At 37.7% G+C, this 25,127-nt stretch overlaps 2 protein-coding genes and 1 long non-coding RNA gene across 5 annotated transcripts in view; 1 reads left to right on the plus strand and 2 right to left on the minus strand.

Annotated features, from left to right (window-relative positions):
- The window catches only part of LOC110119383, a 77,964-nt gene that overhangs the window by 15,700 nt on the left and 37,137 nt on the right, over positions 1 to 25,127 (plus strand). The gene's annotated exons all lie outside the window — the stretch shown is intronic.
- LOC100651405 (juvenile hormone esterase-like) lies at positions 778 to 4,944 on the minus strand. Of its 2 annotated transcripts, XM_003396486.4 has the most exons (10): positions 3,310 to 4,937; positions 2,944 to 3,081; positions 2,679 to 2,838; positions 2,388 to 2,573; positions 2,105 to 2,304; positions 1,851 to 2,013; positions 1,609 to 1,760; positions 1,380 to 1,527; positions 1,136 to 1,268; positions 778 to 1,036 (listed from the first exon to the last, which is right to left on the minus strand). In XM_003396486.4, the coding sequence occupies exons 1-10, from the start codon at positions 3,514 to 3,516 to the stop codon at positions 820 to 822; spliced, it is 1,704 nt and encodes a 567-aa protein (XP_003396534.2). In that variant the 5' UTR covers positions 3,517 to 4,937; the 3' UTR covers positions 778 to 819. The 2 variants fall into 2 exon arrangements, with proteins under 2 accessions (XP_003396534.2, XP_020719232.2); XM_020863573.2 differs by lacking the exons at positions 1,380 to 1,527; positions 1,609 to 1,760 and having other exon boundaries at positions 3,310 to 4,944.
- Positions 5,806 to 25,127, minus strand: part of LOC100643530 (zinc finger and SCAN domain-containing protein 21) — a 30,911-nt gene continuing 11,589 nt past the window's right edge. The window contains exon 3 of the mRNA XM_012310539.2: positions 5,806 to 24,761. Coding sequence (XP_012165929.1) covers positions 24,107 to 24,761 — 655 coding nt within the window. The 3' untranslated portion in view covers positions 5,806 to 24,106. The remainder of the gene's footprint in view (positions 24,762 to 25,127) is intronic.

Here is a 25,127-nt window from a genome sequence, read left to right on the forward strand (position 1 = left end):
GAGTTTAGTAATTATTAGCAAAGAATTTCACGCCACATTCTTCGTTGATTTCGAGTTATTAAGACGATGTACAAATTCTTATAGGTATTTTCCTGTTTTCACATGACAGCTTGTGTTACAGTTATTAAGAATCCATTATAGATATCGTACGTATAATTTCTAACTAAAGTTTATAAATATTCGCGGGTAAGAATTGTAATTGTTGTTGTTAAAAGAATACATAAAACATATGACATTGTTTTCTATGGTTTTGTTTGAGTTTGTATATCTGCCGAGATAAGATTGGCGGAATTTACCAACCAGATAATGAATTTTGTCAGCATCTCTGAGATTTGCACGGTAGAAATGTTAAATCAGAAGTTTGTTGGTCGAAAAGAATAAGTTCTATTCTCCTGATTTCTTTTCTTCCTTCAAATTACCGAAGCAACACACTGCTGATTATTTTGAACGGTACACATAAATTTAAATGAATTTCGATATCTTTGTGCGTAGTTTATTTAAATTCGTTTGCATGTAAATTTATATCTTATTTCTATATGTATCTGTGTTAATTACTATCTGAATGATAAGCTAGGCATATAAATGCTATCTTTTTACTGTTCTTTTGTTGGAATTGAAGATAGACTATTTCCTGACTCATCAAAATATGTTTTTCATGTTACAATATCGAGATTTCGTTTGTGATCCTAATATTATATTAACGACACTCGACAAAATTTTGATTATCGTTCTGAGCTTTAATAATTGTTGAAAGAAACTCGAAAAGATGAACACAGCTTTTCTTCTTAATTTTATTAAGCGTAACAATATACAACAATATCAGACACAATTTAAAAATTTTATAGGCTTGTTCACGCAAGACGAAAACAGTGGCAGTATCCTGTAGTACAATCTTTCGAAACTTTCAGTCTGTGCATCGATCAAACGTTTATGCATCGTGGAAACTGTGTTAATATCCAGTTGAAGACCATTGTGCCCAGAATTTGTCCAATTGACGTCGAGATGTGAACGACTATGATTCTTTGGAGTAGGATCTCTGAGAAAATAAAAACATATATACATAAACATATATAATATAAATATATAAAATAGTATAAGTAATTAGGTATCTATTTCATTTTCTAATTAATCGGACCCATATTTGGCGAAATTAGCCCACAGCTTCACCATCTTTTTTCTGAATCGATTGAATCTGTGTCTCGGATTTGTAGGTGCATGAAGTGCATTTGAATTGAATATATATCCAACATCGTCAAAATGAGCAGTCCCTGAAAGAACTCTCAATTAATTCCAGAAATACCATTCTTTATATTCTATATTTTGTTTTACGTTTCTATTCTTCATATGTAACGTCATAGTATGTATTTTTAAAAATGTACCATTCAATGGATTGTGATCAACTATGTGCCAAGAGTACTTTGATTGATACGATAATCTATAATAATATGTAGAGTGACCCTTATTGTGTGTGGTAATTAACCTTTGAGTCAGATCTATGGGGCCAGAGAAAAGTATATCCATCGCGACCTATAAATGTTAACGATATTATTACAAAAGGATAAGAAATACTATTGTTATATAGAGATACTAAAAAGAAATCATTTTTACCTTCTCCAGCTTGTTGTAACTGGAGTTAAAGAAATTGCATATGATTTGCGCGAATAGAGCTATTGGTTCTTTAGTATATTTCCCATTATGTGTATTTATGCTCTGGAGATACTTTCTGGCCCAGTCGATCATGTTTGCCACTCCTATTGGCGCTAAACGTGTCAAACGTAAGTGTATTTAGTATCATACGGTACAATAATATAGCACAATTAATATTATTAGAAGATAATCGTGATACTTACGACCTAGGAAGAGAAGAATTTCGTTGCGAGTATAACCCAACATGATATCGTGATGATAGAAGTCTCCATTATGATATTTTGTTATAGGACATTCTGTTAGAAACGAGCTGTTGGTAGGATCTATATCGGGATTTTCTATAGTCGGTCGAAATGGCAATATATTCTAGAAATATAGGAAATCATGGAATTTGAATTAATATGTGACGATATTAAAATTTCCAAGTAATTAATCCAGTATTAGTAGGATCAATTACCAGGTCAATTTTTTCCGCTGCTCTTATAAGTTCGATCGCAGGTGCGTGACGAAGATAATTCAACAAATCATTCCTGCTCTTAGGTACGTAATTGAGAAAGCCAGCGAGTTTATAAGCATTCTGAATCATCTGTTCCGGTGTATGGTACGCCCAGGGGCACAACGGTGTGCCACTCATACTAATCGATCGACGAAACAGTCCTGAAAAAGTGAACGATATAAAACAAGAAATAAAAATCCAAAGCAAGAAAAACAGAAAAATAGCGAATATTTTAAAAATGTACCTCTGGATCGTTCAGATAACATGTGAAAACCGATGGAAGTGCTGCCAGCACTTTCTCCAAAAATTGTCACTTGTTCTGGATCGCCCCCAAACGCGGCAATATTGCTTTGTACCCATTGAAAAGCCAACTGTTGATCCTTTAAACCAGCATTACCCGTTGCGTTCGGATGATTTAGCGCCAGAAATCCTGGAAGTATAATTAATATTCGACGAATTCAGTAAAGGTTGCCTAAATTAGGCAACCATAAAAAATTAATTTCAAACGAAGAAATATCGTTTGTAATGGTAATACCTAAAACACTAAGACGGTAATTGAAGGTGACCAAAACAACATCTTCTTCCATAAAGAAATCAGGTCCGTATAAGGACGAATTACAATGACCAGACATATAGCCACCACCGTATAACCACACCATAACTGGTCTCAATCTTATTTTACCCCTGAATATGATCTATTAATAACGATTGTATCTTCTAAAGTCTTTGGTCCAGAAACTCGATAAACTTTATCGAAATTATTTAGTATCAAATCTTTACGAGATTGAAACAATAATTACCTCACGAGTATACACGTTCAGATACAAGCAATCCTCGTGACCACTAAATACGCTCGTCACATAATCCGACTGAGGACACATATTGCCCTCTTTGAAAGCATTTAACACACCTTTCCATGGTTCTTTCGGAACCGGAGGCTGTAATAATCAAAATAAATGAAACGATTATATGGAATATCACTGAAGCATTCTGTCTGTGAAATCACTGTTAAACGCAAAAAATATTTATTTTTGCCTCGTGAAGGGATACTTATTTTTCATATGATTTTTATTTTGATATTTTTGGTTCAAATTTTATATTGTAATCAGCAGTGGAAGTCAGATCAAGAACACTCGGGAAAAAAGAACTGTTTTACTTAATTTCACCTTAAATCTCAAGTCACCAAGGGGTGGTTTCGCATAGGGAATCCCTTTGAACGAAGAATATTTGACTGAATTCCATACTGTGCGCAACACCAAACCACGAACAGGTCCACTAAGTGTTTCAACAACGAAAGTCCGAGGGGAACTGATGATGAAATATTCCAACGATGAAATTAAAAGAACAAAAAGGTAGACATTTGCGCCATTCATGCTGATTCTTTAATGAATGTATTGAAACTGTTGAAATTATACGAATGTAAGAAATACTTGTATTGACTAGTTGATCTTGACACTTTTGAAACCTTCGTTCCAACTAATAATAAGTAAGCCGAATATTAATCGGCTTAACCAGCATTCTAATTTTGCACGGTATGCAATTCTCAAAATACAGTTTCGGAGTTTCGAATTTCACCTGACAATACTGTTACTTATCGAAGTTGCGTCGGTGGTGCAAATTTATTTGGGTGAATCATTGCGTAATTATTTACACGTTCCTTTTTCATAAACAATCGATGAAATATCAAAGCGATATTTGCTATCTTTTGTATATTTTGTATATCTGATCGATCTATGGCTGATATTGACATTACTACATAGATAAATATGATATTAGATAGAAGATATGATAAAGATACAATTTGTGGATAGAAAGGACTTCAAATAGTAAGAAGTAGTTGCGGATTTTCATGAGACAATTCATATTTTTATAAACACAATTATATTTTATAAACACCTTATATATATTATATGTCTTAGCATTTCACGTACATTCCGTGCACTTTTATGTCTTTAAATTTTCCATAAACGCAATGCGGAGTCTAACATTAAATAATAGAAGCAGCAAGCTATGAACTACACTAATAACAAGGACAAAAGAGTGGAAAGAATAAATAATAAAATAAACCAATTAACCTTCTTGCTACGTAACTGGGCCAAGTTACAGCTTCCGGACGGTAGAAAATAAGAAACGGTTTCAAAATGGACAAAACGAAACGGTTTCCAATGTTGCATAGCATGATGTATATAGTCCGCTTGAAGTGGAGACATTTTAACGATTTGATAAATTGCTTCGACCTGTATGCCAAAGCGCTTTCTGTTGCGGGAATATCGCAGCGAAAAGGTTAAACGATCAAACGCTTATATTAATTGCGACTGCATATGTATATTATACCTTCTTTTGAAAAGAATGTGACAAATTACACATGCGCAGTCAGCATAGGACGAAATGCAAAACAAGTGGCTTTTGTCAGAAAAAAGACACTGCTTTTGGATCATCTCCAAACGCGATGATATCCTCTTTAAATCATACCAAAGTTATCGTGTAATATAATACTTCGTTGTGATGATATCTGCTGTATGTAGATGATTTAGGAACGATAATGCTGCTGGATTAATTTCGAAACATTAATTCGAGATATTAATCTTCAATTTACTGGCATAGATCAAATTACTGACAAGGCAATGTATTTACTTTGATACGATTTTCATCGAATTTCCAACTTATCGCGATTTAGCAAAAAATTAAGTAATCTCTATGTTATTTCATGAATATCTTGTAAACTATTGAAGATACGAAAAGATATCATAAAAGTTGTTTGCTATACCGTGATAGAGATAAATTTTTCTGGTGAAAATACATTAAACGACTGGAGAAATTTCAACGTTATCTCAATTATTTTTCAATTAAAAGGAAATTTAAAGCAAAGGAACGCTTGGAAGCGAAACGAGAGAAGGTTCGTGAACGAAACGTTCCACATTCTCTGGGTACTTGAAACGTTGCTAACTTCTGCTGAGTTTCACTTGAATTTCTTCTACGCTCAGCCCTCGGCTGCCTCCTTAAGTTCAACATCCGCGCTTTTTTATTGTTAGCTACTGGGAAAGGGTATCGAAGTTGTTGCTTTATAATGGAAGAGCCAATACGTGATCGCCTCTATAGGTTCTTTTCATGCCTCTCGTAACGTCGACAGGAACTATTATATAACAGGTGACCTGTTACGGAGCTATCCGTGACTCCTCTCTTCTTCCACGTCTGTCTATCGACTTTGCAAGAGTTGTAAAATTATGATAATAGTCAACTAAGGGAGAGATTAAAAATTCGGTTGAGAAAACGAAGAATGAACAACGAATTTAAAAGTCTCTATAAATAATTACTTAAGAGAAAACTTAAATATTCAAAGATCCAAAAGTCGAAGAATTCAAAAATTGTTCATTTCGGAAATGCGAATATTCTGTTAATTTTAACGTTGTGAGAGAAGAGAAGGGGTAAGGAAGGAAGAAAAGAACCAAAAGACTTGTAAATATTGTATAAACTACAAATATTGTAAATAATCCATGTATTTTGAGAAGGGAATCATTGTCTTAAAGAAAAATCCCAATCTTTCGATTGCGTATGTATAAAAGGCTAGAAAAAGAAACGAAAATAAATCAATAAGTATGTATTTATCCGAAAGTTTTCCTTAGTTAAGAAACAGTGGATGGAGAGTAAAAAAATAACACTGGTATGGTTAATACGTCTTTTTCTACGTGTCTATTTATTATGAAAATATAATACAAAACATCCTATGTTGTATTACATAGATAACAATGCTCAATTAACGTTTTATTCCCTTTTGTCTTGTAACGTTACCATCCAACACTATGAGAAGTATGTCAGGATAGGTAAAGTTCGTGTTCTCTTATTCCGTGTTCTTCATCTTCGTCGTTTTTTTCTCTTTTTTTCTCGTTTTTCCCTTCATTTTTTTTTCGTTTTACTTCGTTTGGAGGAAAAAGGCCCGATATTACAGAGAGAGAAGATACATATAATAGACGAGAGACGTTACAGAGCGAAAAATTACAAACTGGAACGGAGAAACGAAAGTGTCCTGGTGTTCTTTTTCTTTTAGTGTTGTGACTCACATATTCGTATTTTGTTTGTTACAAAAACGGTAGTCCGTTCGAACGAGCGGAACAGGAACAAGGGCGGGAGCTTATTTTCCATTTCTTTCACTTTTTTTTACCATTTTTTCTTTGTTTTTTCTTGTTTCTTTTTTTGGTTTCGTTTGACTCATTCGTCTGGGCTTCGTGGGTCCAGGAATAAGGGTTCAGGGAAACGGGACTCTCTTCTTGTTTCGCGTGTCGATGCACAAATTGGAGTTTTGTATTAGCGCTAGTTTACAAATAATACAAATGTATGTAAATATCGTTATTATAATAATAGGTTCCCTCTTAGCGAGAAAGAAGCTTAAAGCTAATTCATCTAGCGTCACTATCGTTTTCACACCATGCTAATACTACGTATTCCAGGTGGTACCCGTGAGCAGCTTTGTCATAGTCGGTCGAACTTGTTATCGACCAGATGTGGAAACATCAGTGAGTAGGTAATTAGAAGAGTGAAAATAGAGGAAATTATTGGCTGTCGAATAGAGACATCGAAAACAAACAACACGCGATTAGTGTCCTTTTTATCCGTCGCTCGCTAAATAATCCTTCGCTCGAGATAATACTTTAGAGATAAACTAAACGGATTTATTAGGAACACATTTTTTGACAAAATAAATAAAAAAATATCGAGGATCGAGTAGACTAGAAGAGGATGGAAATATGTTTCTAATATTTCCAATCGGAAAAAGATAATTTCTCTGACGATTCAAAGAAACCTTACGAAAAGTTTCAAACAAATTAGAAATAAGAAATACTCAAGGATAAGTATAAAAAAGATATAAAATATATAAAAAGAAGATGGACTGAAAATAGGAAGATGGTAACAGTAATCAAAGTTTTCGAAGGAATATGAAGATTCTTCATAAGTTGCACTCTCTCTATTCAACAATGTATTGTCAATCATTTCGTTCTCGAACGGATAGCTAACTCAGCTGTCACAGGCACCGAGTGTAATACATTAGCGATTCTACGAATAACTCTATATCGCTACCTTTTTTTTTTTTATTATTTCATTATTAGGCGAAATTCGATCGACGAGGGTTCCCGCCGTTGCCGCCGGATACACCGTAGGAAATTACATCGTCGACGACGATCGTGGCTTCGGTTCGCGTCGCGGAAGGGAAATATACCGGCGAGGTTAAAGGGGTGATCAGAGGAGGGTGTAACTCGTACGGCAACAGGAACCCCGGACGAGCTGGTCGACCTAGGCAATTAGTGTCATCTACGTAAATGCTAAGTACAATTAGCACTACGGTCAGAATAAATTAATGACTATACATAGTGTCCACCTGTGGTGTGTTTTGTGTCCCGAGTATCTGGGCGTTCATGCGTGTAAGTAATTATGATCGTGCGTGTCTCTGTTTGTGTTCTGTCATGTTGCGTGTCTTATGTGTGTTAATACGTATTTCTGTATTTATGTGCGTGTGTGTAAAGTGTCATGAAGAAGAGTAGTGTCGAGTGTTCAGTGTATAATATCTACGGCGTTTTTCTCCGCGGTTATTAATATCGTTTACCTTTAGTACCTTTAATCTCGTTAATTACCTTTTAACTCTATATTGCTCTTTGTATTGCTTCGGCGGCAGTATAGCCCTACGTAGTCATGCAAGGTATAATTGTATTATTTTTTTTTCCGTTAATAGATATAATATAACTGGTATCTCTCTTCATCACCGTTCAATGAGAATTATAACGTCGCGATAAATAATAATATCCGACCGACGATAACCGGTAATAATAGTAATTATAAATGAAAATAATAGTAGCAAGAACGACAGTTGATTTTAGTAATAACGATGATAAAAGAATCGTTATCGAATGTTAAGTAACTCGGTTGCTTTCGTGTTGTGATTTTCTTCTCGGGTTGTGTATCTGTTTAAGTTCACGCGTTGACGCGCAATAACGCGAACGACGGTACTAATCATCAAAGCGATAAATCATTGTAATAACGCCAGCCTACCAGTAATTCGATATAATTTCATCGGTAATACCGTGTCAACGTATCTATATAAATATATATAGTTAACTTCGCGTTCTGCGTGTGTACGGTTTAATTTCTTACGTAAAAGCTATAAAATATGGATGCCTGCACAATTGTATTATTTTTTTTTTTTTTGCATTTACTTCTCTACTCTTTCATTCTTTCTGTTACTGTTATTCCATTTTTTTTTTTTTTTTTTTTTTGTTACATTCATTCACGTCCCTCTCGCTCTTCTATTTGACAATTTTTGTTCATATCCGCTCTCTCATTCTCGCTCACATTTTCTTCAAATTTTTACGACGAAACATAATATTATTATTTTTGCGCTCTCTACCCACTCGTCGTACCGTCGCTATTTTCTTCGAACTAAAGTTCGAATACTATAATATATATAATATTTTTTTATGTATATAATATATATATATTTATATATATAATAGATTTATGTATATCAATGTAACCAGTGGTGCGCGTTTTGTCGCGCTGCATCGTATTACTTCATCTTATAAAAGCCATCGCTAGTCTCCTCGCCTTTTCTCATTCTTTTTTTTTTTCTTCTTTAATTATAATAATAACTCTTACTAAATCATTTATTAGGCTCACTGTATGGTGTGTCTGTGTTTACATGACTATGTGGATGGGTGCGCGCGCGCACGTGCGTGCGCTCGTGTAAAGATGATTCATTATCTACGCCTATGCCTACCATTCTCTTGCTCGTATTCTCTTCTTTCACACACACTCGTTCTCTCTTGCTCTCTTCTTCGCTAATTATTCATTTCCTTTCTCGGTAGTTTATTATCGTAACGAGTAGCAAATAATTGTTCACTACGTTAGTGTGTACGTGTGTGTATGTTCGACTGTTCGTGATCCAGACTTGTAACGTCGGTATGTGATCCTGCACCGCTAAGTCATCATTACAATTAAAATTATTAAGGTTAAAAATTCATCGGCCTATTCATACTTTTTTTTTGCGCCGTTATTATTATTTATATTAATCGGTCGCAAAGGAACCTCATCGAGGATCCGCGACCGCCTACGAAGTTATTGCTTTTGAATACCCCGGCTTCCTTGGGAGCATCCAATTGGAACAATATCCTGTAAATATCAGTCGCACTTTGGAGGAGGCAGGGATTTTTTTTTTACGCGGTTTGTTCTATTTTTCTTTTCTTGTTCTTGTTGTTGAATTGGTGTGTGTCGTTTTGTTTTTCCTCGAGAATACTATCACAATGCATACAATATCAATATCTATATGCGTTATAGGTTAGGTTAAGGTTCACCTTATATCACATCCGTCCCTAACGCGCCGTGGTATGCGTCGAACGAGCTCACGAGGATCTACGTGGGACGATGCTTTGGAAGCACGATTTTTCAGCTAAACGACGACGTTTTCTTCGTCACATTAAACGTAAATTTCAAGCTGGCTTCCAAACGATAATACACTGCTATATAATGTTAATAATACGCATTGATACTTACTGCGTCCTACGATATCATAATTATATTATACAATTTGGTGTTCTCGTATTGTTCGTTTCATTAACTTCCAGGCTAACGATTTTTTAATTGATCGCAAAATATCTATCTCGAACGTCATTAGCATAACCTAGCAGAACCCGAGCGACACTCCACGGCGATTAGCTCATTAATTTAGGTTCGCAATCAATAATAACAATAATAGTAATCATAGTTCGCAATCATTATCATCATCGTCGTAGTCGTTGTTAATAATTGGTACTCGCAAGCGTTTTGTAATCTCGGATCGTCACTCGATATTGCTTCGTCGTATCCTTGCTCGTATCTTTCGTCTTCATCACGCACATGTATCTTGTTTGTCGCTTCTTTTTACCTGTAATTGACACTGTCCGTACTCGTTGAAACGCATAAATGCACGCTAACGAATTATTTTACTGATGTATATAGGCACTTTTTTCTTCGTTCTCCTTTTTTCTTCCTCTCTTATTCTTTCTCGTTCCATACCCCTGACGCTCTTATCTCGTTCTTACACTATCCCAAAACAACAAACTGCGCTACAAATTTATGTATCTATCAACCTTGTTAGTCTCCTTTTTTTCGATAAGGAAAGCTCGCAGTTCCAAAGACAGACCTCTATGTTTAGATAGTCGTTTCTTAAAGCTAGAAACGTCACGGAATCGAATCAAAATTCACGCGTACCACCTTGACGAAGAATCATCAAACCATCTTCGTTAACAGAATTCGTTCGATTTACAAAAGGTTACCAGAGACAGATAGTGAGAGAATAGGGAAGCAATAGAAAACAGTGTAGAGGGAGTAGGCGAACAGTTTTGTCGTTTTGTGTCCGCTAACCCTTCTACCAAGCTTTACGTTGTTTAGACAGGAAGCGATATATGTAATAATAGAGAAGTTGGTTGGTAGAGAAGAATAAAGCCACATGGAGACGGAAAGTCGAAGCCGAAACAGGAAAAGGTATAGCGACAGACAGGAGAATTTCGAGCGAGAGGCTTCTGTTACATTTTCGCACTTGTTTCCGGACGTAGTTCTTCACAGGTTATCCGTATCTGTTTTAAAAATTCGATCTAAAGAACTCAAAGTAGAAGGAACAGATTTTATTATCTTTGCTAGATACGCGAAAGAAAAGATTCTTTTTTCACCTAGTCATTTTCATCGTTCATATAGAAACAAGGTATAACGTGAGATCTCTACGTCCACAAAACACCAGCGTCGTTATACTCAGTGTCTACTATGTTCGTTAAAGTTTAATTATTAATTGCGAACGCTTTGCAGATCTTGCGACTGATGTTTTCTCGTGCGCATATAGGTCACAGACGAAGTGGAAAATACAGTGAACAGTGAGAGTCGTAGAGAGAAATTTCTTGTGACACGAGAAGTGAAAAAAGTGATCATCAGTAGATTCCCACTAAAATCGAACCATTCGTTTATATGTAAGTACAAAATATTTTTTGTAGGTTTGTTTTCATTATCGACACCACGGCATCTTTGACGATCACTTTTGTCCGATCTTTCTTACTGACTGAAAATGCGCGCGAACAACATCGAAGAGCGAAGAAAGTGACATTTGACTAACATATACATACATAGTTGCATTTGTTGACTACGAAATTTCACGATTTTTTTTTATTTTCGTTTGTTCTTTTTTTTGTACTTAATATCACTGCTATAAACTTTGGTTAGCTTGCTACAATGTTTAATTAAACTAACGAGACTCTTACGAATTTATTGACTCGTTATTGACTCGTTTCTAGTTCCTTGAGCAATACTGATCGATCGATCGCGCGCATTTCTCGTTGGACGTTTGCTATCGAGTGTCACACATAGAACGAGTCTCGTGGGAACCCGGAGTCATTTTTTAAAATGATTATTAGGCGGCGTAATGTGTTATTGCTTATGTAGATAATCTTGTAACGATGACCCAATAGCATGCTCGAACTTTCATACTTCTGTCAATTACCATTAACCATCTCCTTTTATGTGTTAAACGAAACTACGCGCTTGTCTTTCTTTTCTTCCTTTTTTTTTTTTTTTTTTTTTTAAATGAAACTTTCTTCCAGCATCAATTTTTATTTTCTATACGTATATATTTTCTGTTAATTCAACTCAAACGAGACTGTGCGACTCCTACGTGTTTAAGATTTATGAACTTCGACCATCTATTGAGACGTGTTACAAGTTTCACTCGCAACATGTTATCGTGTTATCGAATATGGTCAATCATCGAAGTTTCCATACTTAACGGTGTTCGAATATTTGTACATACTCATGGACATTACACACGAAAAATTATTCTACATTCGAGTATTGCTTTTGACTTGACTGGAGTACGTGCGACTAGTTCTACTATCAGACATGAGCCGAATCGTTAATTTATCAGCGAAATTAAGGTATCACTTTTTCATCTTTGAGCTCGCGTCGAAGCGCCAGTTCGCAACAAACGCGACGTTCGCTGCCGCTTCGACGATCGTCCGTGTGGTCCAGTCGTTTCAATTTAAAAAACATGGCGTTCCATATAATAATATTATTGACACGTTTTCTTATTTCCTTATTGAGTATTACACCAAGTATAATTGAACATTTAATACAACATTTTTTTTTTTACTAATTTTCTTGTTCCACGAACATTAAACATCGACGACACAAATGTGGTTACACAAGTAGCCATTTAATCTCGTGTTTGAGCATTATTGCTGTAAAGTTGCGTGCAACTCTTCTTGTTTTCTCAACACGTTCGTGTATACATGAAAGATTTGCACGCGATGCGATTATTCACGAAACTGATGTCCACCATGCAGCTTTTACGAGCAATTTCTCAACAGTTTCAAATACAAGTTCGATCGAATTTAATTTCTCATTTTTATATCAAATTCTTTATGAATGCATGATATCACTTTTCCTAAGAACGAAACATAAATTTTTAAAACGACAACGAAAACGTCCGATGTGTTCCTTGCGAAGTTTTCAATAAATTCGATTACCCATCAGGTTCCCTTCTCTCATTAAGGCTCTTCAACCCAGCATTTCTTTGCATCTAACGATCCTCGATAAATTTCATCTCCACGTTAAAGCGATCGCCAATTTCAGTGATTTTAGCCTTGTAATCACGTACGTATAACATCCCAAACCTATATTCGAGAAATTATCCGAGAATTTACCGATTTTGTATGTGTTACGTTTGCCCCGTGTCATGTGCCTGCAATTAGGTTAGGAATCTACTGGGATTTAGGTCACCGGATGCAATCAGCGTTTAAGGATTAATCATACGTGAAATTCATATATCGTTACCCCAGTTTCTGTCGAATAAAAAAAAAAAAAAAAAAAAATAGATAACTGTCCAACGTTATCGCAAACTCAATTAAACTGATTTCAATTTTTCTGCAGAATTGCATTAACGATTATTAATTACGATCGATAACTACTCATATGACATTGGTAGCTAACCAATATATGTTTTAGTGGGTATTGGCAATTACGATACTGTACGCGATTGATATCAGCTGCAACTGAAATTACTATTGACGTATATTGCAATTTACACAGTTACGTTCCATATTTACTAGCATCCACGTTAATTAAGTTTATAATTATTATCCCTAATCTGGCCTGTGTGATCTATTTCGATATACAGTAATTTCCAGAACAAATCTTTTTAAATTAAATTATGCAGTATTTAAATTTTGCACGATTCGTCGTGACTCTTAAAATACAGTCGAGAAGCAGCAAGAAACTGGGGAAACATGTAAAACCACGGGTGACTGTATCACACAAGTTGTTTCGCGAAGCGAAGAAACTTAAAATTAATTCTTATGCTTATGACCAACGAATCCGGGCAATGTCACGTTGAGATTGGCTTCTGCCTTCTACCATCCGAAAAAGGCAACGACCGTTACGATCACGAACGAACTAAGGAGATAAAAGAAAAGTAACTAGATCCTTCACGCCGATATTTATCGAATATTGGCCCAACTGGGAACCCAGTTCTCGCCAGTATAACATTACTTACTTTATAGTGTACCTCGTCTCGTGAGACTCTTATATACTATATGCTTTAAAGTTTTCACCTTTGCTACTATTTTGTTAATCCTACTAATTCCATTACATCGTTACATCGTCTCTATGAGCTTCTTATTTACACTATAGAACGCGGAGAAAGGGGAACCAAAGGGAAACAGATGCGACCGAACGAAAGGATCGATAAAGACAGATGAATGGTGTAATTAATCCGTAGTAGGCGATAATTAGGCAAGTTTCGTTAATCCGCTAATGCATATACATATGTATATACTATGGATGTATATAGTGTATATATAACATATTGTGTTTATGCATCAAGAGTGTGCGTGAGCGTTCGGATTTATTACGCGACTGTCCTCGTTCGTCCTGTTCCTAATAAATAAACTGCGAATGTTTGTGTTTATGCAACCTTTTATCTTCGTAAAGATAACCAAAGGAATGGAACCTAAATGGAAACTTGTTTTACTTACTAAATAATACAACAAGCACTTGGCTTTGGATACCTTATATATTTTTGCCTGTTATATACATATATTTTCTAGACTTTTGCACTTAATTATCTATAGATGCATAAACACATCCGCAGTTTACTGATGAAACATCACGAACTCTTTCTTCGTTGCATCGCTTCTGTTAAAATATAAAATAGAATTATTTTTCTTTCTATCTTTAGCCTTTTATCGTATTCGACTGTACCGAGCTCTTCGTGTCCCTCTGCTTTTTCAACCTTTCGAAAGAGAAATAAAGAGGTGCTGTTGCACGATCGCGCTTCGATATTCAAATTTACGTGTGCATACGCGTAAATCTATGTACATAGCTTTATAGACCTCGACGGTTTTGCAGGTGGCGCGATCAGCGAGGAACTAAGGTGAGCAATATTTGGCGGTTTGTTGCAACAAGAACGATCTTTTCGTTGTTGATACCGTGAAACAGTGGTGTTCAATGTTGTGTCGTTGCTCTCTGCAATGTTATCGAAGGTGCATACACGCTGACATTTTTAAGTAAATTCGTGAGATTAGATTGAAAACGAAAGTAATCGTTTGAAACGAAATCAAGCATGAAGTGTCAGCGTAGTTGCGAAGTGTTAATACGTATTATCCTGATTATTCGTGTTCGAAAATTCGTCACATCGTCAGGATGGGTACCTGGCATTCAAGGTAATTTCTATTTGTATGTTATACATCTTTTATATTCAAACCTTCCTCAATATACGCTTCAAATTTTGAATTTCAGAAGAACAAACTATTAATCAAGCAATTTTCGAAAGATTGCCTCTACACTTGCGTATCGACAGTGGTATGTTTAAAAAACAAAGTGATAACCTAATTTACGAATATATCGTCGTTTTATACGATAAATATATTCGAACGAATGTCTTTCTATACGTACCGTATCTTTGATAGTAATCGGCATAACCACGAGCGGAGAAACAAATGGAAACTCCAGCGCGAACGAAACCCGACGAAAATAAGGTCCGCTGAGCACGGATGAATCGATCGTGAGAAATACGCTTCCGGTGGCTACCTTGGTGCGTACATATGTACTTAACGCTAGAACTAGATCCTGAACACATCGTTCTCTAAGTGATGTCGTGCTATTAAGCGCATCTTATTATCATCGACGGAGTCGAAGGTACTCGGCCTCCTCGAACCTACTGCAAAACGAGGCTGCGTTCTCGATTCCCGTATATATAATATGGATATATCTGTCGAGACATACGGAATAATAGGGGTAGTGTTGTACTCCTTATGTGTGGCTTAAATTTTAGTGAGTTCATGTCTTACACGAAAAATCACGTTTGGCGAAAGCTACACGAGTTCCCTTAAATAAATTATCGTTTACGCTTTCGTTCGGAATATATAAAATATATTATGTATGATAATATATCGTATATATCATAACTGTGTACACTAAGTTATCGACTATCCCTATATTGCGTGTATATTATATTAAATCGAGACAAAGGACCCGCGTTTTATGTTCATCCGAAGGTTCAGGCGTTCGATTCGTGCTTCTTTTCTACGGGTAATATAGTCACGTTCACTAAATAAGCCACGGGCGCGGTTCGAACCAGGAACAATCTTTGGCTCGCTTTATAATGCGACAACTGAGGGGTCACGTTTATAACGAGTGTCCGATTCATCTTGGAACAGGGGGATGAGCGGTTGTCTAAAAATGGTCTGCCGTGGTGGTCATTGCGATAGTATTTCTCGCCCTTCAACAATACAGTCTGAACTATTTACGATATTTTTTCAAACGGCAAATAAATATTCGTTGAACTGAAATGTTCTAATATTGCAGATAGAGAAGCACCGGTGCCAAGTACAATATAATCACGGGATTAATCATTACTTGAAATTGCGTCGGAGAAGCGTTCGCTCGTCTATCTTCTTCGTCATCCTCTTCATCTAATTTCCTCCTCTCCCTCTTTGTTTCTCTTTTTTTCTTTTCGCTTATACTAAGGCAACTAACGAATAGTTAAAAAATTGTCAAGGCTTTTGTTGGAAGGATTATAAAACGCGACGCGTCCAGGATGTCGTTCATCCATCGTTATAGTCATCTCGATCAACAACATCTCACCGACAACCATAACGTGCCGCTTCATATAACACGAACGACACTATCTCGGAACGAGAGTCTCGTCCTTAAAACGTAGCAGAATTGGTGATCGCTAGTTACTGACGTTGTGAGTTTTGCTGTCTCTGCTGTTCTCTTTCTCTCTCTCTCTCTCTCTCTCTCTCTCTCTCTCTCTCTCTCTTACACAAAACCGTAAACTATACGAGTAAAGCGACGAAATAACGAATGTGTTCCCACAATGTGTTCGCGTTGCTTGTTCGCGTCAGTCTGACAAGACAAGATTCACTTAACGTTACTTGTGTTCCGCCTGCTCTCATTGACATTATTCGTTCGACTGTTAAATTACTACAGCGAAGATCGAAACGTAGCCTTAGTCAGAGGAGAGATTGCGCGACAGTGTTCCAAGTTCAGACAAAGTTTCGGAGAATTGCTAGCGACAGTGCAGAGCGTTCTGATAGTCTTTGGTCGTGGAGAGATTCTCGTTCGACAGATACTTTGAGGAAATTCTTGATTACTTTAACCATATTTTGGAAACTTCATAGACTATCAAAATAATTCACGATGGAATACGAGAAAGCTCGTCGAGTCGTTTGAGTCCCATCGTATTTTCGATTAAAATTAATCGTAGCAATATTTTGGAAATACTGTCGGAAAATTGGTTTCGTAACTGGCCCTCTCCTTTGGCGATCAAAATGTAATTAATTCGATCGCGTCGATAACACAGAAAATTGCATTCGAGAACAATTCGAATCAGCGATGTAGGTCGCATCTGGTTACTCTTCGCGATAGAGGATCGCTAGGTGAGCAAATTGAATTTAATTGCCGGATTTACCGTCTGATCATGTGATCGAGAAAGTCTTATGCGCTTTATATAATAGTATTTAACTGTTGCACAACATGATTGTACAGGAACTTAAGAGCATCCTACGATAGTCAATAGTATCCAATAGTGATGTTACAATCAATTAAAGATATATATCTTCTGATTTGTATGTTTCTTCCAGAAGAAGATAAGAAATTATAACTGCGGCGAGATAGACGACACGACGAGCTTAGAGATTGATTTTCCGATTGAGAAGGAAAGTCGGACAAACGTAGTTGAAGATTCTTGTTGATCATCGATCGACACTCGAGGGAGACAGGAAATAGACACGGCGAAGATCTCAGCCGTCGATAGAAATTCACGAAAGTGCACAGACACTCGAGATAGGAACAGAAGGAATAGCACGGACAGTCGCGGACAGGAGGAAGCTGGAAGCAGCGATAGTTGCGACGAACTTGTCTTTGATCGATCGACAATTGTAAAAGACCGCGATATTCTTGATCGTTTCATTTCTGTAATTACGATCTGTCAAAAATGTTAGGGATGCTGACAGTGCTAACTCAGCATCACAAATTCTGTGTGGTATAAACAATTTCTTATTCCAAACTCGCCACAGATTTTCTCGTTTAAGGAATTTTCACTTACGATCATTTCAATGAACTTCGATATAATTTTACATTAGTACAGATCGATAATTTAAGATAGAGTAAATATTGCATGAAATTTTCAATTGACGAACTTCGCGCAACTATTTATGCTGCTGTTCTAGCGAATAAAAACGCGCGGCGCTGTCCGTTCGAGTAACGCTAACATAAATAACGTCAAAAGCGAAAAGCGATTAGTAGATAAGCGAAGGACGTTCGCTATAATTAGAGGAAAATTAGACTACGAATTACAGAGCTACACGATAGATTTATCTAATAGAGTACGTAGTTTTGTGTTCGTGCGTACGTGTAAATGTTTTCCTTAAATGTAGCTTAGGAAATCTTTATGTATATATATGCATTATATATTTACGTAATGTATAGATATATACGTACGTACGTATGTATGTACAGAATACATTGTTTAAGAGATACGCGCGTTTGTTTTTCCTTCGTTTAATCGGGCAAGACGAGCAAAGTTTTCTTAGAAAGGGAAAAGAAAACTAGACTGGGAAGCTGCTACTTTTGCCAGAACGGTGTCGTCGTTTCTAAAAATCTCTACTTTCTGCAAACTCGTCGAATTGGTGTTTTACGTTATTACGTAACAATTGTTAAGTGGTGTGTGTTTCCTTTTGATAATAATTGAATATCGATGCGCGACACAGATGTGGCGTACAAAAGCGTTCGTCTTTCTTCATTTTCATGGCTCTCGTGAGATCGGTATGAAAAATATCCTTGTGCAAGCTAATAATTCTTAGAACCTTTAACTGAAGCGCGTTATTCGATCATTAAGCGCTACTTCCGGTTTCGTGGTGCATGTCGTGCATAAGAGCGCATCGAATCGGAAGCTTCATCAAGAATCGTGAAATTCGTTAATTTTTCCTTTGTAGATTTCATTACAATAATTTAGAGAAATTTTCTTGAAGAAATTATTCTTTCTTAATCGCTTTTTCACAAAGTTAGAAGAAGATACAGTTCATTACTCGCGGCCTTTTAACGCTGATTGACTGTTTTCCTCAAGAAAAGATGGTTCTCTCAGCGAAAACAGACAGATTAACGATTATTTCTCTCGACGTAGCAGTAAGGCCAGGAGAAAAGTGGGCGGTCGAAAACAGAGGCCGAATTTTCCACGGGCAGAGCGGAAAAGAACTCTTAATTAGTTCGGGAATCGCTTTCGGCCGTTAATATCGCCGTGAAGTTAGGACAAACGTGAAATGGTCTCGCTGGCTGGTCAATTAAAATAGTTTAATTGTCCGTGAGACTTCCGTAACGAACCGGTGCAATTTCCAGTAACGAACTCGGAGTCCAACCTTCTCTCCGAATATTTGCATCCACCGCCCAATTTTTTTCTCCTATCGTCGACCAATCTAATTGGAGATCAGCCGACTTTGGTTTGCTTTAATCGCCTGAATCTAGCGAAAAAAAAAGATAGACTAAAAAAAGAATATCTGTCTCTTCGTGTTTTTAATCCCCGGGTAGATTTTCTTCAAAAATCGCGAAAATAAATATTGTCGCTTTACGAATCTTATAATTATCAATTACGTTCCATAGAAAATAATTCAAGCTTATCACTAGAAACGTACATATATATATAATTCCACGCGTGTGTTATTCCAAAATATTTCCCTGACGCCGTAAACAGAGAATACAAAAATACATTGCCTTCGAATAGTCGCTCGGAGTCTTTCAATACGGCGGTGAAATGAAGCTTCCAGATATATTAAGCGCGTTGAAATTTCCGCCTCGCTCGAACCGGAAATCTACGACTTTATGCGATCACCACGCTCCAGAAGCTCAATTATGTCGGCCAATTACGTCGACCAACGACTGTACACGCGAATCTGGCTCGTGAATAGAAGCAGCTTTATTTGGTGGACGTGCAATTCGCGACGCCATATTGCATTTTGTTTTCATCAGAGCGGCCGCGGGAAGCAAGAGAAAAATAAAGACAGAGATTGTGTGTGCCTCGTTTTCCCTTTTCGAACATTTATTTTCGTTGCCTCGCGCGATGCATTTTAACGATACCGATCGTTGTATCGACTCGTTGTATTAGCAACAACAAAAATTATAATCGCCATAGAACAGATGATCGATGACAAACTGGAGAGTTACAAATGATAGCATTATCACCAGTGATAATGGATATGACTATACGTAACAACAACAAACAACAGCAACGAAATAAGATGAATTTATATGGAGGTAAATAAAGGTACACGGCGTTGATAATAATAATAGTACTAATAAATAAATATAATAAATACCGATGACAATAATAAATACGATGATGCCAAAAACGTTAATAATAATAATAATAATAATAATAATAATAATACTGATAACAATTCGTAAAAGATAATTACTATACGTAATGAAGAACAATGAAATCAGTAGCTAAAAACCGGGAGACGATTAGTGCCGGTGGTCAAGAATTCTCCGATCGAAAGCAAAGTGGAGGAACTGGAAAGGAGCGCGATCAACGATTATTCAGATCGCTCCTCTCTCTCGTCCTAGTTTCTTTGTTTTATGTTTTCTACGTTTATCCTCGCACATGCCTTTTATTTGCGTTTTTTCGGTCGACCAAATCAACAAACACGCGTCAAACGGTGCACTTCGTTAATTCTTTATTACTTTTTTTTTTTTGTTCTTATTTTTATATTTTTTTCTTCGGTTAAAATGTCTCTGCTCTCTACCCGGACCGACGTACTAATTTCATTTTACTTCGTTTCTCGTTAATTAACTCGTTAATTCGTTAGTATTGCTTAGTATTTTATTGCTCTACGTTCGTACGTATGCGACAATCGCAATCGCTGCACGCGGTACACGGCGTTTTCGAGAAAACTCACGAAACAAACGTCACCATGCACGAAGGGGAGGGCGAGGACTAGAAAAGCTTTTTGGGATCGATCGATTTCTCATCCACTCGATCGTTGGATCCCATAGAGAGGAAAGACTTCTAACATTTCTTTAGAGTCTAAAATTTCCTACAGCCCTCGGTGGAATCCAACGGCGAGCGTACGAGCGCTACGCGAAAACACAAAGTATAGTACAAGACGTGTTCATGTGTGTTCTGTTCTCCGGTGCTTCGTTTCTCCATTTTTTCTCGCGATTAATATTTCTTTTTTTTTGCAATTTTTTGCTTCTTTTTACTGTTTTGGCGGTGAGGTCGGCTACTCTGTACATGCAACGCGGTAATTATTTGTCGGCAATAATTAATACAAAAGGACTCGTTGGATCGTCGCGACAGCTCTTCCCAAGCTGGCACTGATCCACGCTCTTCTTTGTTCTCTCGCGATCGTGTTTCGCGTGTATTTCCTTCTTTTTTTCTTTTTTCAATCCCTCTATACTTTTCCTCTCTTCTTTTTCTTCCTTTTCGTTATTTTTCCGGGAATTATTCGGCGCGCTGTAATCGTTGCTTTCGGAGAAAAAGTTGGTCGAATGAAGCGGAGGTCGGATTTTTCAGTCGGATTTCGCTGACACACCCTTTTCGTTGTTTCGAAATGTTTCTTTGTTTTTCTTTTTTTTGTTTTTCTACAAAACGTAGTTCCAAGAATTTACGTTTAATATTACGATAAAAGGATTCGCGAATTTCGATGTGTAATCGTTGCGTTGCTTACAGTGTGGGAATTTACATGCGTCACTAACACTACGTTTATCATTCGGAGCGAAGGTCGTTGTTCGTTATATAAAATATACTTAAACGGAATTTCTTTTTAAGACTAGATTGGTGTTCCACTCGTTGCACGAAACTTACTTGATTATAGGCCCGTTTAAAAAATCTCAGAAGCTAATTAAGCCTTACGAAGCGCATTCTCCATCGTTAAAAGGCAAACCACGAAGCCACTGATTAGTCGATCTCTCCCACGATCGAACCGATAAATATTCAATCATTTTCTTTCGTTAAATTCTAAAATGGAAGCGGCCTATTCGTTGGAACGTTCGAAGATATTGCTTTAGTTTAAAAGAGGAAGAAACGATGAATTTTTACGAGTCGCGAAATCCGACTGGTCGTGGCGCCAATTTAGAACGACGATCGCGAAAAACGGAAGAGCGTGGTTAGGGTTCAGACGATCGAAGAAGTTTCTGCCGAAGCAAATCATCGTTTTCCATCACGTTAAACTTCGATGTTCGCCTCTATATGTATAATTATATAATTCGTTGTGTCGAAACATTGCTTTTGACCGTACGCGTCGTCATTATTACTTTTTTTTTCCTTACTCGTTATATTGCTTCTATAAAATATGTGTATAACAAAGTTACGCATCTATTACTCGAATCTGCTCTAAATATTACGTGTAACGCGCTTCGTGTCGTGTGTCTGTGTATATTTGTCTGTTTCTTCTACGTGTTCTTATGTATACCTACTGTGTAATGTAAACGTGTACACGCGTACGCGTGTAAACGCGCTTAGAATATTACTTTATTTCGTATTCGAGCTTCTATATAACCGATCGTGTAACATCGCTAAAAACTGTGAACACGTTGGAAGTATTGGAAATACGACGACCTCGAGGCGGTTCGATCGATGTCCACGTGTCGTTAACACGTTCTATGCCACGCATCACTGTCGATGACTTTCTCTTGTTTTTTTCTCTCTCCCCCTTCTTTTATGGGAGCCGTGTTCTTCTGTGCGAGGTAAAAATAACGACGAGAAAATTGATGGAATTAAATATTTGAAAAGTTGAGGAGTTCCGCGAACTGTCGTTCGTAAGAATGGAACGGTTTTGCATGACGTAGAGCGTATTGGGATGGTCGAGGTACACGATGGCGAGCAAGGAAATTTTTGACATCTATCGCATTATTATTTCGTCCGGTATAATTCTTATGCAATGTATGGCGTAGAATCTTCGAATTTTCTGCTTATTTCTATAAAACGAATGGGAGATTCATTTTTCTCTCCTGCCTAAATAATTAGCCCGATTTTGTCTACTCGAATGCTTCAAGTCCTTTACATATGGTCTACATAAAATTGAATCTCGGTTTTTGCTTTTTTATGTCTTTCTTGAAAAGGTTGCTAATGATCAAATACTCCCTTGTTCACTACTCAACCGCAGAAGTTACCATCAAACGGCCGCCAAGAGATCTAACAATCAACGTGAGAAAAATGAAAACAAGTTACACGAGCGAGTTATATACAACCTCCTTCCTTATCATCGAAAGAAACGTACAGCCCTGCACCAGCGCCTGTATCGAGAGTATCCATCATCCGTCGATCGCCCTGTGGTCGAGTGTAATTGTGGTCCAACCGTGGAAGGAGCCATCGAAAAAAGGAACATGGGAGAGGGCCGATCGTCTCGAGATTCGAACCGGTGCTCTTCGAAAGAAACAGAATGGTCCGGTGACGACTGTACGTTTCAACGAGAGCGACGAATCGATCTCTAGACACGATTCGATACCCGTGTCGCCAATGCATTGGCGTTAGGACGCTGAGGACGAGCGTCGATGCAGGGTCTCGCGGGGGAAAGGATTTGGGGAGAATCGAAAACCGGCCGGAAATTTCATTAGCTCGTGGTTAAGTCGAGCCTTCTTCTAATTGAGTCGTTATTGCGCCGAATCTATCGTCTTTTAATTTCCTTCTAATAATCTGCTTCGTTATCGTCGTTAATATCGTTATATCATGGTGTGTGTCCCCCTTGGTTTGTTATATGCGTGTACGTGTGTAATTCTTGTTTAATCCTCGAAGAATTTTCTTTTTATTCGTTATTTCATTTAGGCAGCTAAGTATCAATAAATAGTGTGTCTCCGTAACGAGCTCGCGACTAGAACCGTACGCGCTAGTAAATATACTATATATATAATAATAATATAATATATAATATAATAATATAATATCATAATGTATTAGATATAATCGACTAGAGTGACTAGACTGCAGTGTGGACGTCACCGTTCGACGTGTTCTTTGTTCTCGTTTCTTTCATCTCATCTTTATTTTTTTCATCGTTCTCTCCTTTATCCATCGTCGTTTCATCTTGTTTTTTATTCTTTTTTTCTCTTTCTGCTCGTTTTAAGACTTAACATTATTGGACGTTTTTATTAATGTTAGACATTATTTAAGAAACCGACACACTCCTATCATTTCCCCCTCTCTTCACCCTCTACCCATCTACCATTAGGTTACTTCTCTCTATTATCCTCCATTTTCTCTACTGGCACTTTTCTACTTAAAACCTACGGCAAACCTTTATTCTTTCTCCCTCTCTCCCTCCTCATCCCCGTCAATCTTCTTCCATCGATCTTGCCTCGTCGTCCCGGTTAGCCGGGCGTCGCTGGGAACGACCGCTAGCTCTCCCTAGCAGCGGTCTCTAGGGCGTCGAGGCGCCTGGTCGTGGTCTTCCTGTCGTCGAAGCGCTGCTACAAACCACGATTGTTGCTCTGTTGATGTTGCGTCGTCGCGTTGCTACCATTGGTAGCAGGTTGCTGTTGCTGTTGTTGCGGCGGCATCTCGTCGTCGCGTAAACAAGCGGACTCCAGGTGTTTGTTCAGATAGGACTTGAGAGCGAAGGTTTTGTGGCATCTCGAGCACTCGTAGTTCTTGTCCGCGGAATGCGTCTGCATGTGGGCACGTAGATTCGACCGGTCGGCGAACGCTTTGCCGCAATGCGCGCACCCGTATGGCTTCTCTCCCGTGTGACTTCTCAGATGGCCTTGTAGCAGCCAAGGCCTGGAGAACATCTTGCCACAGACGCCGCAGCTGTGGGCCAACTTGTGGGTCAGCACGTGCATCGCCAGTGCTGGCATGCTCACGTACGCTTTGCCACAGTGAATACACTTCTTTGCCGATTGAGAGTCGAGGCTACGATGCGTCTGTTTGTGCCGGGACAGGTTCGACGAGGTTGCATACTGTTTGCCGCACTCTGTGCACGTGAACTTTGGCCTATCCGGCTGAGCAGCCTCCTTGTCAGGCACCGCGGCGCCATTTGTATTCACACTGCGACGCTTCGACCGGCCATCCGACACGAAGAATGCTTCGTACGTGTAGGCTACCGTCTTGCTGCTGCTGCTGGTGCTGTCGAGGAAGGAAAACACCGTGATTTATGATAAATTTGGAATTTTGTTCCGAGAGGTTAGATCAAGTTCGTGTACTGCCTATAATCGAGGTTGGTGTTTAAGATTTATTATAAACAACGAGTAACACCCATGCGACAGATTCGTGAACCAGATGTACACGACATGAGAGAGAACATATATACACGTATCCATATCGACGAACACAATACGTTATACAACAACCTTAAAGCAATGTGACACCCATAACAAGCTATCGTGTATATATCACATACATACAGAAAGCTTATTGCGACATCGATTTGCACAATCACTCATCCATCAACCATATATTACATTCATCCTCTATAACGATCCAAATATAGTC

Source organism: Bombus terrestris, chromosome 7 (genome assembly GCF_910591885.1).
Source record: "Bombus terrestris chromosome 7, iyBomTerr1.2, whole genome shotgun sequence".
NCBI lineage: Eukaryota > Metazoa > Arthropoda > Insecta > Hymenoptera > Apidae > Bombus > Bombus terrestris.

What these genes read in the sequence shown, in the direction of transcription:
- LOC100651405 (XM_003396486.4), bottom strand. Translation starts at nt 3,516, where the DNA reads ATGAATGGCGCAAATGTCTACCTTTTTGTTCTTTTAATTTCATCGTTG. An exon ending in GTTACAACAAGCTGGAGAAG is followed by an intron (nt 1,528 to 1,608) that starts GTAAAAATGATT and finishes TAACATTTATAG; the next exon opens with GTCGCGATGGATATACTTTT. An exon ending in TGATCACAATCCATTGAATG is followed by an intron (nt 1,269 to 1,379) that starts GTACATTTTTAA and finishes GAGTTCTTTCAG; the next exon opens with GGACTGCTCATTTTGACGAT.